This window comes from Prionailurus bengalensis, chromosome B3, assembly GCF_016509475.1.
Source record: "Prionailurus bengalensis isolate Pbe53 chromosome B3, Fcat_Pben_1.1_paternal_pri, whole genome shotgun sequence".
NCBI classification, from domain to species: Eukaryota; Metazoa; Chordata; class Mammalia; order Carnivora; family Felidae; genus Prionailurus; species Prionailurus bengalensis.
The window spans coordinates 84,445,134-84,460,333 of record NC_057355.1 but is presented as its reverse complement, the minus strand read 5'-3'; the positions used below and the strand labels follow the sequence as shown (position 1 = coordinate 84,460,333).

The 15,200-nt window shown below is 49.4% G+C and overlaps 1 protein-coding gene and 3 non-coding genes across 4 annotated transcripts; 2 read left to right on the top strand and 2 right to left on the bottom strand.

The window, feature by feature from the left end:
* Nucleotides 1-225: 225 nt before the first annotated feature.
* On the top strand, nt 226-389 carry LOC122469813. The gene has a single exon (XR_006293698.1). It is a non-coding gene; the product is annotated as a U1 spliceosomal RNA (small nuclear RNA).
* Nucleotides 390-7,994: 7,605 nt separating this feature from the next.
* Nucleotides 7,995-8,158, bottom strand: LOC122469801. Its single transcript, XR_006293686.1, has one exon. It is a non-coding gene; the product is annotated as a U1 spliceosomal RNA (small nuclear RNA).
* A 340-nt stretch (nt 8,159-8,498) lies between these two features.
* LOC122467935 (SNRPN upstream reading frame protein-like) lies at nt 8,499-11,862 on the bottom strand. Its single transcript, XM_043554495.1, is given in 4 exon segments — nt 8,499-10,329; nt 10,332-10,358; nt 10,361-10,489; nt 11,346-11,862. Coding segments are annotated over 3 exon segments (186 nt in total). The 5' UTR covers nt 10,413-10,489; nt 11,346-11,862; the 3' UTR covers nt 8,499-10,222.
* TRNAY-GUA lies at nt 11,751-11,840 on the top strand. Its single transcript is given in 2 exon segments — nt 11,751-11,787; nt 11,805-11,840. It is a non-coding gene; the product is annotated as a tRNA-Tyr (tRNA).
* Nucleotides 11,863-15,200: the final 3,338 nt, after the last annotated feature.

Genomic DNA, 15,200 nt, shown 5'->3' with positions numbered 1-15,200 from the left:
TATGTAGATGAGCATGCGCGCATTGGCTGCCGGTCCCGGACAGCCTGGGCGCGCACGTCCCGCGTGGGGGCACGGCAAAGGCGCCCGCGGTTGTTTTGCCGACGAGCGAGGTTGAGGCGGGGGGCGTGCAGGGAGCGCGGGGTGCGGAGGCGGCGTGGGGGAAGTGACCGTGTGTGTGAAGCGCGGCGAGCGCGAGGGTGCGGGTCGAGGCGGGGCGAGCAACTCATACTTACCTGGCAGGGGAGATACCATGATCACGAAGGTGGTTTTCCCAGGGCGAGGCTTATCCATTGCACTCCGGATGTGCTGACCCCTGCGATTTCCCCAAATGTGGGAAACTCGACTGCATAATTTGTGGTAGTGGGGGACTGCGTTCGCGCTTTCCCCTGGCTTAGTGCGTTTCGAAGAACAGACCGGCCGTATGCTCACTGTGTCCCGGCCTCTTCTTTCTTTCGGGGGTTGGCGCTCAGAGCCGCCTGGGACGCCAGCAGTTACGGCGCTGGGTAGTCTCGCTGCGGTGTGTTTGCGCTGGGGCAGTGGTGGGTTGCTGCAGGTGCTCTCGGGCTTCCAGCCTGAACTGCACTGGGGGGTCACGAGAGTTTTAGCGCTGGACGGTGCCTAGGGCCCTTTCGACGCTTGCTCTAGTTCTTCAGGTAGGGTTAGTTCCTCGTTACGTTGCGGTGCTAGAAAGCTCCAGCTGGCCCGGTCAGGAACTCTCAACTGCCTTCTTTGCACCTGCTGGGGGTGTGATTTTACCATGACTATTTCTGGAGCTGGAAGTAGTTGCATTGGCTGGTGGAGGTGAAAGAAACACTCACCAATGGGGTTTACTTACTTCTACGGTTTTGTATAGTTTTAAGAAAGATTCCTTCCGGTCCCCATCAGTCAATCCGGTTAAAACATTTTTGTGTCAAATTTAGGGCTGGGGTAGCTCTCTGGATACATACTGTATTAGTTTTACTTTGGTATTATTAGCCAAAGAAAGATTACTAACGGAGATGGCCCGGCCTTAGCTCTGCCAATAATCACCAATAATTGAATTGTTGTTGGACCTCTGGTAACTGTACGAATCATTTATACCTTGTCAGTTGCGTTCAGTACCAAAGTCAGTTATTCTAGAAAGCTTCAGTGTCAAGTCCTTGTGAAAACCATAGTCCAGTTCTGAACCTGAAGTGCTGCTGGTTTCACTTGGAAAGCGTGAATCCAACTGGTTTTTTCTTTCACTTTTCTTTTCTTTCACTTTGATAGCTACATAAGTGACCCCAGTGAGCCTTTTCAGAAAGGGTAGCAGCTGCTTGCCACAGCGTAGAGGCACACCGGGGCAGGCACTCCCCCAGGGCACTGGCATCCGGAACTGAGAAATATGCTATTGGTTTAGAGTCTAATCCCCAAATTGGAGTTAAGCCTCCACTAGGACCAACCTTTAGTTTCATGACAAAATAAGTGGAAAAGGTTTTCAAAATTTGGGAAAAGTTGAGGGGATGACTCTTAATAGCTGGTTTCATTTCTTCACAGTACTTTTTCTAGGAACCAAACCATCCACAGGATCTCGGGAATTACCGTGCAATGTTTTGTCACTGGTTTCGCCTGTTCTGTAAAAGCTGAAACCTACTACTGTCTACGATACCCTACCTAGTCCACCAAATTTAAATTTTCTTTTTTTGGTAGCAGACTGGTTTACTGCAAAATTTTGAGACTTTGAGATTGTAACACGTTGCAGCCCTCTCCAGCTGATAACACATCCTAAATATTTTACTTCAGTTTCACAATACTGCAACGTGTCTAGTGAGGAGGCCTTATGTCCCTTTGAGGGAAGGGATTGTAACAAAGCCAAAGTGTCCATTCCAAGAACGTTATTGCCCTTTAATTTGGGAGGCTACCAGCAAATCATCTACATATTGAATAATTAATTGTAGATCCCGCTAGTGGGACTGTAAATGTCCTGATTTCCTTCAGAAATCTTTTCCATAAATATGGGATCCCATAAATAAAAGCAAAAAGAATTTAGACTTGTCCACTAGAGGGACAGAAAAACAAGCAGAACATAGATCAGCTACAGAAATAAGCTTTGCAGATGACAGTGCTTAACGTCAAGATCATTGCAGAGTTAGAAACTATAGGAGTTAATGGTAATGGAGTAACAAATTTATTTTTCTAAGATCTTATACAAATCTATATATTGGTCAACCATTTCATCTCATAGATAAATGTCTCCTAGACTCTTTATAGACAGTGCTCTTTTAAAATGATTAAAATATCTCGTTTTTCTAATTCTTTTATCACTGGTTTTATTCCTTCTAATTGAGTTCTTAACAAAGGGTATTGTTTTACACCTGAGTATGGCTTATCTTTTTGTTATTTTTATTGGTTCTATGTCTCTAAATGAGTACCATTATTCCCTAAGGCCCAACTCCATACATCTGTTTCTTTCGGCTCTGTCTTCTCCAAGTGCAGTGAGAGACTGTCACTCTCCGCCATACACCCCTTTTCTTTCAGAAGGCACATACTTAGCAAATAACTGGGGACCTTTTCCTCCAGGGAGCTTCACCAGTATTCCATCTATAATACAGAGTATGCTAGCCTTTACTTTGCACAGCAAGTCTTCCCCAACATGCTAACAGGAGAATCAGGACAAAGTGAAAACATTATGTTCCTCAGTCAGAGGACCTAGCTGTATAGGAACTGCTGTATAGGAATAGGATCAAGTAGAAAGGTGACCTGAAAAACCAACAACCTATATTGTTCTCTCACCAGCTGGAACAGAAGACATTTCCAGGAAATTGCAGAATAAGCAGCAACAGTATCTAGCAGGAAAAGTAAGGCTATATTAGGCCAAGGAAAGTCTTTGACACACAAAGTTGGTTCACCAGTTCCCACCTCTGAGATTCTCTTAATCACCCAAATTTGAACCATTTACTGGTCCTTCCTTCCTTCCTTCCTTCCTTCCTTCCTTTCTTTCTCCCTCCCTCCCTCCCTCCTTCCCTCTTTTCTTCCTTCCTCCCTCCCTCCCTCCCTTTCTCCCTTCCTTCCTCCCTCCCTCCCTCCCTCCCTTCCTTCCTTCTCAAAGTTAGCTAACATATCGTGCAATAATGGCTTGAGGATTAGAATTTAGTGATTCATCACTTACATATAACACCCAGTGCACATCCCAACAAGTGCCCTCCTTAATGCCCATCACCCATTTAGCCCACCAACACCCCCAACACCCTCCAGCAACCTTCAGTTTGTTCTCTGTACTTAAGAGTGTCTCCTGGTTTGCCTCTCTGTTTTTATCTTATTTTTCCTTCCCTCCCCCTATGTTCATCTATTTTGTTTCTTAACATTCCACGTGAGTGAAATCATATGATGTTTATCTTCCTCTGACTTATTTTGCTTAGCATAATACAGTCTAGTTCCATCCACGTAGTTGCAAATGGCAAGATTTCATTCTTTTTGATTGCTGAGTAACACTCCATTGTGTGTGTGTGTGTGTGTGTGTGTGTGTATACCACATCTTCTCCATCCATTCATCCATCGATGGACATTTTGGCTCTTTCCATACTTTGGCTATTGTTGATAGTGCTGCTGTCAACATTGGGGTGCTTGTGTCCCTTCAAAACGGCACACCTGTATCCCTTGGATAAATCCCTAGTAGTGCAATTGCTGGGTCGTAGGGTAGTTCTATTTTTAGCTTTTTGAGGAACCTCCATACTGTTTTCCACAGTGGCTGCACCAGCTTGCATTCCCACCAACAGTGCAAAAGGGTTCCCCCTGCTGACATCTTCCTGAGTTAAAGAACCATCCAGAGGCATGTTGATGCCTGTCCTGCTATAGGTAAGCCTGGAGTCCATACTAATTATAGTGGTGTTCCCAGGAAACCTCAGTTTCCCTACTGATTTCCATCAGGAGTTTGCTGTTCGAAATTTCTCACAATGTACCAGCATGGATCCAGGTGCAAATCATAATTGCTCTCAGTCTAACCACCTTTCTCCTAGCTCTCTTACTATCCAAACTCAAGGGAAAGGTAGGAGGATTGGCAAGGTCACACAATTGTCCACATCTCCTCAGCATTGTTTGGGACAATGTAAAGGAGGAGTAAGAGGGGTGCCTGGGTGGCGCAGTCGGTTAAGCGTCTGACTTCAGCCAGGTCATGATCTCGCGGTCCGTGGGTTCGAGCCCCGCGTCAGGCTCTGGGCTGATGGCTCAGAGCCTAGAGCCTGTTTCCGATTCTGTGTCTCCCTCTCTCTCTGCCCCTCCCCCGTTCATGCTCTGTCTCTCTCTGTCCCAAAAATAAATAAACGTTGAAAAAAAATTTTAATAAAAAAAAAAGAGGAGTAAGAAATGAAGGAATTTAAAACTGCTGTTGTTAGCTGCTTAGAACTATTCACTAAAGGGTATAGTCCCTACTGTGGAAAACCTATGAAGGGAGCAAAAGAAGAAGGGAAAGCTATATGTATGTCATTAGTGGAACAAGCCAAGATATAGGAAGAGGGATTGTAGAAAGAGACCACAGAGAACGAAGAGGTTTCAGGAACAAAGGAATCAGGACAGAACCCTCCACTAAGAAATAATTAGTATGGACTCCTGGCTTACCTATAGCAGGACAGGCATCAACATGCCTCTGGATGGTTCTTTAACTCAGGAAGATGTCAGCAGGGGGAACCCTTTTGCACTGTTGGTGGGAATGCAAGCTGGTGCAGCCACTGTGGAAAACAGTATGGAGGTTCCTCAAAAAGCTAAAAATAGAACTACCCTACGACCCAGCAATTGCACTACTAGGGATTTATCCAAGGGATACAGGTGTGCCGTTTTGAAGGGACACAAGCACCCCAATGTTGACAGCAGCACTATCAACAATAGCCAAAGTATGGAAAGAGCCAAAATGTCCATCGATGGATGAATGGATGGAGAAGATGTGGTATACACACACACACACACACACACACACACACAATGGAGTGTTACTCAGCAATCAAAAAGAATGAAATCTTGCCATTTGCAACTACGTGGATGGAACTAGACTGTATTATGCTAAGCAAAATAAGTCAGAGGAAGATAAACATCATATGATTTCACTCACGTGGAATGTTAAGAAACAAAATAGATGAACATAGGGGGAGGGAAGGAAAAATAAGATAAAAACAGAGAGGCAAACCAGGAGACACTCTTAAGTACAGAGAACAAACTGAAGGTTGCTGGAGGGTGTTGGGGGTGTTGGTGGGCTAAATGGGTGATGGGCATTAAGGAGGGCACTTGTTGGGATGTGCACTGGGTGTTATATGTAAGTGATGAATCACTAAATTCTAATCCTCAAGCCATTATTGCACGATATGTTAGCTAACTTTGAGAAGGAAGGAAGGGAGGGAGGGAGGGAGGGAGGAAGGAAGGGAGAAAGGGAGGGAGGGAGGGAGGAAGGAAGAAAAGAGGGAAGGAGGGAGGGAGGGAGGGAGAAAGGAAGGAAGGAAGGAAGGAAGGAAGGAAGGACCAGTAAATGGTTCAAATTTGGGTGATTAAGAGAATCTCAGAGGTGGGAACTGGTGAACCAACTTTGTGTGTCAAAGACTTTCCTTGGCCTAATATAGCCTTACTTTTCCTGCTAGATACTGTTGCTGCTTATTCTGCAATTTCCTGGAAATGTCTTCTGTTCCAGCTGGTGAGAGAACAATATAGGTTGTTGGTTTTTCAGGTCACCTTTCTACTTGATCCTATTCCTATACAGCAGTTCCTATACAGCTAGGTCCTCTGACTGAGGAACATAATGTTTTCACTTTGTCCTGATTCTCCTGTTAGCATGTTGGGGAAGACTTGCTGTGCAAAGTAAAGGCTAGCATACTCTGTATTATAGATGGAATACTGGTGAAGCTCCCTGGAGGAAAAGGTCCCCAGTTATTTGCTAAGTATGTGCCTTCTGAAAGAAAAGGGGTGTATGGCGGAGAGTGACAGTCTCTCACTGCACTTGGAGAAGACAGAGCCGAAAGAAACAGATGTATGGAGTTGGGCCTTAGGGAATAATGGTACTCATTTAGAGACATAGAACCAATAAAAATAACAAAAAGATAAGCCATACTCAGGTGTAAAACAATACCCTTTGTTAAGAACTCAATTAGAAGGAATAAAACCAGTGATAAAAGAATTAGAAAAACGAGATATTTTAATCATTTTAAAAGAGCACTGTCTATAAAGAGTCTAGGAGACATTTATCTATGAGATGAAATGGTTGACCAATATATAGATTTGTATAAGATCTTAGAAAAATAAATTTGTTACTCCATTACCATTAACTCCTATAGTTTCTAACTCTGCAATGATCTTGACGTTAAGCACTGTCATCTGCAAAGCTTATTTCTGTAGCTGATCTATGTTCTGCTTGTTTTTCTGTCCCTCTAGTGGACAAGTCTAAATTCTTTTTGCTTTTATTTATGGGATCCCATATTTATGGAAAAGATTTCTGAAGGAAATCAGGACATTTACAGTCCCACTAGCGGGATCTACAATTAATTATTCAATATGTAGATGATTTGCTGGTAGCCTCCCAAATTAAAGGGCAATAACGTTCTTGGAATGGACACTTTGGCTTTGTTACAATCCCTTCCCTCAAAGGGACATAAGGCCTCCTCACTAGACACGTTGCAGTATTGTGAAACTGAAGTAAAATATTTAGGATGTGTTATCAGCTGGAGAGGGCTGCAACGTGTTACAATCTCAAAGTCTCAAAATTTTGCAGTAAACCAGTCTGCTACCAAAAAAAGAAAATTTAAATTTGGTGGACTAGGTAGGGTATCGTAGACAGTAGTAGGTTTCAGCTTTTACAGAACAGGCGAAACCAGTGACAAAACATTGCACGGTAATTCCCGAGATCCTGTGGATGGTTTGGTTCCTAGAAAAAGTACTGTGAAGAAATGAAACCAGCTATTAAGAGTCATCCCCTCAACTTTTCCCAAATTTTGAAAACCTTTTCCACTTATTTTGTCATGAAACTAAAGGTTGGTCCTAGTGGAGGCTTAACTCCAATTTGGGGATTAGACTCTAAACCAATAGCATATTTCTCAGTTCCGGATGCCAGTGCCCTGGGGGAGTGCCTGCCCCGGTGTGCCTCTACGCTGTGGCAAGCAGCTGCTACCCTTTCTGAAAAGGCTCACTGGGGTCACTTATGTAGCTATCAAAGTGAAAGAAAAGAAAAGTGAAAGAAAAAACCAGTTGGATTCACGCTTTCCAAGTGAAACCAGCAGCACTTCAGGTTCAGAACTGGACTATGGTTTTCACAAGGACTTGACACTGAAGCTTTCTAGAATAACTGACTTTGGTACTGAACGCAACTGACAAGGTATAAATGATTCGTACAGTTACCAGAGGTCCAACAACAATTCAATTATTGGTGATTATTGGCAGAGCTAAGGCCGGGCCATCTCCGTTAGTAATCTTTCTTTGGCTAATAATACCAAAGTAAAACTAATACAGTATGTATCCAGAGAGCTACCCCAGCCCTAAATTTGACACAAAAATGTTTTAACCGGATTGACTGATGGGGACCGGAAGGAATCTTTCTTAAAACTATACAAAACCGTAGAAGTAAGTAAACCCCATTGGTGAGTGTTTCTTTCACCTCCACCAGCCAATGCAACTACTTCCAGCTCCAGAAATAGTCATGGTAAAATCACACCCCCAGCAGGTGCAAAGAAGGCAGTTGAGAGTTCCTGACCGGGCCAGCTGGAGCTTTCTAGCACCGCAACGTAACGAGGAACTAACCCTACCTGAAGAACTAGAGCAAGCGTCGAAAGGGCCCTAGGCACCGTCCAGCGCTAAAACTCTCGTGACCCCCCAGTGCAGTTCAGGCTGGAAGCCCGAGAGCACCTGCAGCAACCCACCACTGCCCCAGCGCAAACACACCGCAGCGAGACTACCCAGCGCCGTAACTGCTGGCGTCCCAGGCGGCTCTGAGCGCCAACCCCCGAAAGAAAGAAGAGGCCGGGACACAGTGAGCATACGGCCGGTCTGTTCTTCGAAACGCACTAAGCCAGGGGAAAGCGCGAACGCAGTCCCCCACTACCACAAATTATGCAGTCGAGTTTCCCACATTTGGGGAAATCGCAGGGGTCAGCACATCCGGAGTGCAATGGATAAGCCTCGCCCTGGGAAAACCACCTTCGTGATCATGGTATCTCCCCTGCCAGGTAAGTATGAGTTGCTCGCCCCGCCTCGACCCGCACCCTCGCGCTCGCCGCGCTTCACACACACGGTCACTTCCCCCACGCCGCCTCCGCACCCCGCGCTCCCTGCACGCCCCCCGCCTCAACCTCGCTCGTCGGCAAAACAACCGCGGGCGCCTTTGCCGTGCCCCCACGCGGGACGTGCGCGCCCAGGCTGTCCGGGACCGGCAGCCAATGCGCGCATGCTCATCTACATACGCCACGCCTTGCCATGACGTCCCCCGCATCCGGTCTCCGGCTCTGGGACAACGGATGTGCTAGTGGCCGGCCGGGCAGACCCGCCGATGCCTGGCGGGGGGGGGGGGGGGGGGGGGGGGCGCAGGTGGGCAGGAGGCGAGGGGTCCGGGACCTAGCAGCGAGACTCGAGAAGGCGGGGGTCGCCCGGCGCCCAGCGGGAGTGGTGGCGAGTCAGGGCTCGGATGTGGTGTCAACCTGCCTTTCAACAAAAAGAAACTTTCGGCCCATTTTTGTCCTCGCTTGTTCGAAACTCATTTTCAAATATAATCGAAAACTCAGGAAAGGTCTTTCTGCCGCTTGACGTTAAGTGCTCAGCTGCCCTAGTAAGAAGTCGTGGCAATGTTTAGCCATGGCGACTTTCTGAATAAAAGGGCTTCAGTAACCTGCAGTAGCCTGACCTAGTAACGCTAGAAGAAAAACCAGGATTCTAAGTGTTGAAGAACGAAAAACTAAGTAAAACGCTAAACAGTGCCCTTCAACCGCAACCAGTCGTGTCGCCCGAGACCCCGGGCAGCCAGGGTCAGGTGCCCTTCAGCCCTTTCCCCCTCTACCACCCCACCACGCACACAGGGTGGCCCCACCAAGTGCCCTCTGGTCCTTTCTGACTTGGACTCCGTCAAAGGTAAACGCAGCAGACAGTAAGTAAAGTGGTGAAAAAAGATGTCATTCAGTGACTACTGACAGTAGGGGAAAGAGCTGAGCTCCAATCCGATTTGTGCGGAGGTGATTTGGGCGTTTTCCTGGAAGAATGAGAGGAAGCGGGCTCAGTCCAGTCAGAGAAGTGAAAGGTTACAAAGGGTAGTTCGGTGTAACTGCTGTTAGGCGGTTGTGTTTGTTAGCTGGCAGTTACTGAACTGAGGATGCTCTCCTCCCACAGACTGGGAGATAGGCCCTACTTCCTTCCCCATCACATTTCAAAGTCCTTGAGATGGGAGGGACCCTTCAGAGTTGTAAGAGATCCACATTCGCAGTCGCAAGCCCTTTTTAATAAATGCCCTATTTACAACACAGGTTGGGGGCCTGTGTCAGGTGTTTAACTTCCTCAGGCTGGAAGTCAAACTTAGGGACAGAACCTTGTGCTGCTAGAAGCTATGCTAGAGTCTGGTCAAGTCTCAGTGCAGGAAACAGTCTCAGTGCAGGAACAGTCCTTATGTGTTCAGAGTTCTGCAGCTCTCAGCCTAAGAAAGTCTCTGGTGATGAAACAAGATAACCCGGCACTTCCCCCTGGCTGAACCCTGGCTCCTGGACCCTCCTTTTATATTCTGTTCTCTTTGATGACATTGTTTGCCCATTCAACAACTGTTTGTTGTTGTGCCAGACACTTTGAGGAACTGGTAACAAAAAGGCCTCTTGGCGTTCATGTTTTTTTTGTAGAAGGGGCAGAGGGAGTGGGAGAAAATCAACAATGGACACAATAGGTAAATTAATTAGTGTGTTAGCTGTTAGTGGGTGCTCAGAAGAGGTTACACGAGAAGGTGCTATGCTTCAAGCAAAGACTTGAAGGAGGTGAGGGAGTCAATCACGGAGGGGGCGGGGGAGGAAGCATCCCCGGCACAAAGGTCGGCTAGCGCAAAGGCCCAGGTAGGACTGTGTGTGGAGAATAGCAAGGAGGCCCTGCGTCCAGCGCAAAACTGAAGAGTTGTACAAAATTAAGTCAGAGAGGTGACTAGGTTGGTGATAAGATCATGAGGGTCTTGTAGATCATTGTAAGAGGTCCCACACCATCACCACCCCCGCCCCCCATGGATAATATTTTTACTTCACTTGGAAATCAGCTACCTAGATGTTCCAGTACCACTTTAACCACCTCTTGGCATCTCGGCTGAGAATACCTGTCTCAGTTCCGCCTGGAAATCGACCACAGGTACTCGCTGCTGCCGCCACCGTCTCCTTGGGTACAGGTGACGCTCTTGACTTGGACTTCCATCTCTGGGAGTGTTTTTCTCTAGTCCGTCTCAGGTGTAAGTGGTCCCTGGCCGGGTCCATCATGCTGCTGGCTGCTCCTCAGAACAGACCATCAGGCATCTCCAGAGACCACTCCGCTCTGCGCAGATCATTGTAACACTCTAAATGTGAGTGAACCAAAAGTTTTTGTTTTGTTTAGTGTTTGAAGTAAGGTCTACATCGGGGTCCCGGCTGGTTCAGTGGGTGTGGCATGCGACTCCTGATCTTGGGGTCGTGAGTTGGAGACCCAAGATGGGTGTAGAGGTTACTTAAAAATAAAATCTTAGGGGGCGCCTGGGTGGCGCAGTCGGTTGAGCTTCCGACTTCAGCCAGGTCACGATCTCGCGGTCTGTGAGTTCGAGCCCCGCGTCAGGCTCTGGGCTGATGGCTCAGAGCCTGGAGCCTGTTTCCGATTCTGTGTCTCCCTCTCTCTCTGCCCCACCCCCGTTCATGCTCTGTCTCTCTCTGTCCCAAAAATAAATAAATGTTGAAAAAAAAATAAAAAAAAAAATAAATAAAATCTTAGGAAGAAGGAACACACACACACACACACACACACACACACACACACACACACGGCATCCAATTCGGGGGCCCGAACTCACAACCTCAAGATCAAGAGTCAAATGCTCTACTGACTGAGCCAGCCAGGCAACCCCGAGCTGGGAGGTTTTGAGCAGGGGAGTGCCTTCATCTGAGTCCTCCGCCTCCCACTCCGCTTGGCACCCAAAATAATAATTACCATTATAATTATTATTATCGTTGTTAATAAAAAATAAGAAATCAGGCTGTTAAAGACAAAAGCAGGGAAATCAGTCAGTTAGTTCAGGAGGCTTGCATAATCCAGGCAAGACGATATTGCCTTCGTATGGTGGCATAATCTGCCACACCAAAAAAATGTCATTTTGGCCTAAGGATTATTTTGAACTAAAGGCATTTAAAAACCAGCAGGTGGTTAGGCGGTTTGCAGCCGCCTACCTAGTGCCCATCCCAGTGGGTTCTCCTCCGCTCCTCCGCGAGGCCACCGCCGCACAACCAACACGCGAGCTTCACCGACGCCCCTCCTCGCCACTGCCGCCACAGACCGCTGTAGTCCCCACCTGTAGAAAGGAGCGCCGGGAGGGGAAATGCAACGGGCGAGAGCCCCGGCCCAGGCATCTTGACAATCGCGACCCGGGAGGCTGGGGCCACCGGCCGGGCAACCGCCAAACGCAGGGGATATGCTCCCTCTGCCCGGAAAGGGGCGCTGGGGCAGCGTCGGCCCTGCTCTTTTTTCTAAAGGGCCTTCCAACCACGCCAAGGCATGCCGGACCTCCGGCTTGCCAGTGTGGTGGCCTCCGTCATTTCAAGAAGAAGCAATGACCCGGGCCTGTCAGCGTGCACCCTTCGATAGCTCAGCTGGTAGAGCGGAGGACTGTAGGCTGGATACGTGTGGGCATCCTTAGGTCGCTGGTTCGATTCCGGCTCGAAGGAAGTGCCTGTCGCTTTTGCGCCACGGGGCGGGGGGCACCGCCCCCAGCGCCCCGCCCCAACTCTGCCCCGCCCCGGGCACCTGCAGCCTCGCGGCAGCCCCTCTCCCACAGGCCAAAGTCAGTAAGTAAAACCTATAGGGAACACCTGCCTACGTCTGCTCGTGTGCCGCCGCCAGGGAACACACCTGCGCCTTCTTCCCGCAGTTTACCTGCACGTGCCCGTGGACGCTCCACGTCCCCGCCGCTCCTGCCTTGTCTCAGCCCCACGCCGTCCCGCGCCCTTCCCCACTTTTACTCGCCCACTGCTCCCGCTCCAGACAAACGCGTGGGCAAAGAGGTTCTGCCCTCGGCAAGCCCTCGAGGCTGACAAGCGTACAGGTCGTCACACGGGTCGGGAACAACCATGGCGTCCTTCATGAAAACTCCCCCTCCTCGATCTCCTGCCTTGCCTCCGAGGACGGTCGCTGCGTCGGTCGCTCCCAGTTGCAGTCTCTCTGTCTCCTCCTTCCCTGTTTCTCATAGGGTCTATAAATACACAGCTCTACGGAGACAGAAAACCCTCTTCCTCGACCAGCTTAATCTACTCGTGGGACAGAACTGTCACTCTGAGGTTTTCCAAGCCATCGCCAATTGTGCGCTTGCATCGAAGCTGACACTGGCAGAAACGAAATGCAGCAGGGCCCCCCTCATGGGCCTTGCCAGTCGCGACGAGAACTTCAGCGGCCCCTTCAGGTTTCTTGTCAGTCTGAGGACAGGGCGGTGGTCCGGGTACACTTCCGTTTTCCCGTGCCTTCGCACCTGTTCTTGTAGCCACGGATGGCGGGGCTGGGGGCGCTCCCGCTGAGAGAGCAGTGATTACTCACACTCTGTGCACGGGTGGTAAATCCACCCGTACCGATTCTCCCGCTACATCGGACGGAGGGAGAGGGAGATGGATGAAATATTTCTATCTTACCCGCTTTCTGGCCACGGAACGACCGGACCGCTGGGGTCTCCACCTGTATGCAGAAAGGGGAGGGGGCGAGCGGGGGTGGGGGTGGGGTGGGGTGTGGCGGCAAAACGCAGACTTAAGAGTCAGAGTCGGGGCGCAGAGAAGAGTGGGAGTAGGGGTGGAGTGAGACGGGGGCAGCTGTCGTCACAGTCGGTCGGGCGCACAAATTCACGTCCTTACTTACACAGGCAGCTGGCCTGTGGGTTCTGACCAGCTGGCTGACTTAGCGCTGGGCCCTTAAGGCTAAATTGGCAGGGCCTGAAGAGGGAGACACTGAGGGCCTGTCAGAGAGCACCCATCCAGGAGAAAACGGGCTTCATCCTGGGGACAGAGCCAGGTTGTTGGGGCTGCGGGTGGGTGCAGAGAAGAACGCCAGGGAAAGGTCCTTGTTCTCTTCCCTCCTGTGGGAAGGAAACTCCAGAGACTCAAAGTACAGTTGGAGCGCATCACAGAGGGGGCTGGCAGCGGAACCGCACCGGGAGTGTGGCTCTCTGAGGCCTCAGGGACCCGGCTACTGCCATCCCTGACCTCTGAGACCACAAGCGCCTTTTCGGTTTTAGTTCTGCCTCCCAAACTGGAGACTGCGTTTTCCCCGGCCCCCCGCCCTTCCTCTTGGTTCGCTCCCCAGCCCGGTCTCAGTGCTACTGTCCCACTGCCTCCACGGGTTCAGGAGGCCCTGCCTTTGAAGTCCAACAGTTGACCTTCGGGAAGCCACAGAGAGACCCCAGCCTCTAATGTCACCATCTACAGGCAGAGACCAGCAGACAGGCACCAAAGATAAAACCTCAACCACCTTCACTGGATGTGCCTGATGAGATGTGGAGGTGTGGAATCCCTGGGGACCTAGCTTTGGCGCTTTGGGGGACTAGCAGGGTGAGGGGTGGAGGGGGGAGGTGGGTTTTGGCATCCAGCAAATGCAAGAGTGGGCCCTAGCATGGCGGACGCTTCCTGTCCGGGGTGTCATGGGGAGTGGCCGGGTGCTTCCAAGGTACGGCCCCACATCCTTGCAGACACAGCAGTGCCTGCCACCCAGTCAGGCAGTGGCGACACAGTCAAGGGAAGGCCACGTAGATGTGACCTGTTGTGCCTCTGTGGGACTTTCACTGGGTGGGTGGGCACACACCCGAGGGGATGTTAAAATACATGGAGCCAGGGCAAGGAGTCCAACCCCGGCACTGGTGTTCTCTTCTCCCCGGCCTTTGACTCCAGTGCCTCTCCAGGAAGTCCAAAGCACCTTGACCTATTTCAGGAAGTAACCACCTCCCTCAAAGGAATCCAGGTCGGTGCGCACAGGAGGGTCAAAGGAGCCAGGCCACCAGACTGGCCGACACGGCTGGGTATCAGTCGGCCTCATCATGCCCTGAAACATGGAGCTGTGCCAAAAAGTAAAGCAATGTGCCACTGATGTGGACATGTCAAGCACACAAGAGCCATTTTGAAAGGGTTCCCACTGGCCAAATCGAGATCATGATAATAATCGATCATAGGGGCGCCTGGGTGGCTCAGTTGGTTAAGCGTCTGACTTCGGCTCAGGTTATGATCTCACGGTCCGCGAGTTCAAGCCCCATGTCAGGCTCTGTGCTGACAGCTCAGAGCCTGGAGCCTGTTTCAGATTCCGTGTCTCCCTCTCTCTCTGTCCCTCCCCTGTTCATGCTCTGTCTCTCTCTGTCTCAAAAATAAATAAACGTTAAAAAAAATTTTTTTTTTAAATAAAACAAAAAAATAATGGATCATAATCCGTGGAGTAAAACAGGTGCAGGGCCTAAATGCAATCACACATCAGTATCCGTGAACGCTAAGCACCACCGGATCTTGGCCTCCAGATACACAAAATGGAAAAAAAAAAAAAAAAAAAAAAAAAGGAACCAGGGCTCCTTGGAGACCCACCTAGCCACTTCTTTGGGTTTTCATGTTACTATGGGGTCTCCCACGTACATGGAAAAAATCTGTATGCTTTCCTTCTGATATTCTGTTTTACGTCCAATTTAATTCTCAGGCCCTGCTGGAGACCCTAACAGGGTAAAAGTAAAGTTCTGTCTCCCCTACACCTTGAACCAGAGTGAAGCATGATGGAAGAACAGAAGAGGAAGGCATGGGAGAAAACTAAGGTGCATACCCCTGACTTACCTTTTTCTGATGGTTTGTAAAATGATCCCATTCTTCTAAAGTGAGAAGGGGCTGAACCAGGCTAGGTTGGAGGCCGATGGGGTAGACTGGTGGGTGGATCCTCACAAACTGTGAGATCGTGACCTGAGCGGAAATCAAGAGTCAGGATGCTTGACTGGACTGAGCCACCCAGGCGCCCCAGAAACTTTTTTTTTTTTTTAACCCCGCGATCTAGAAGTTAATTAATGAAGCATATACTAAAAG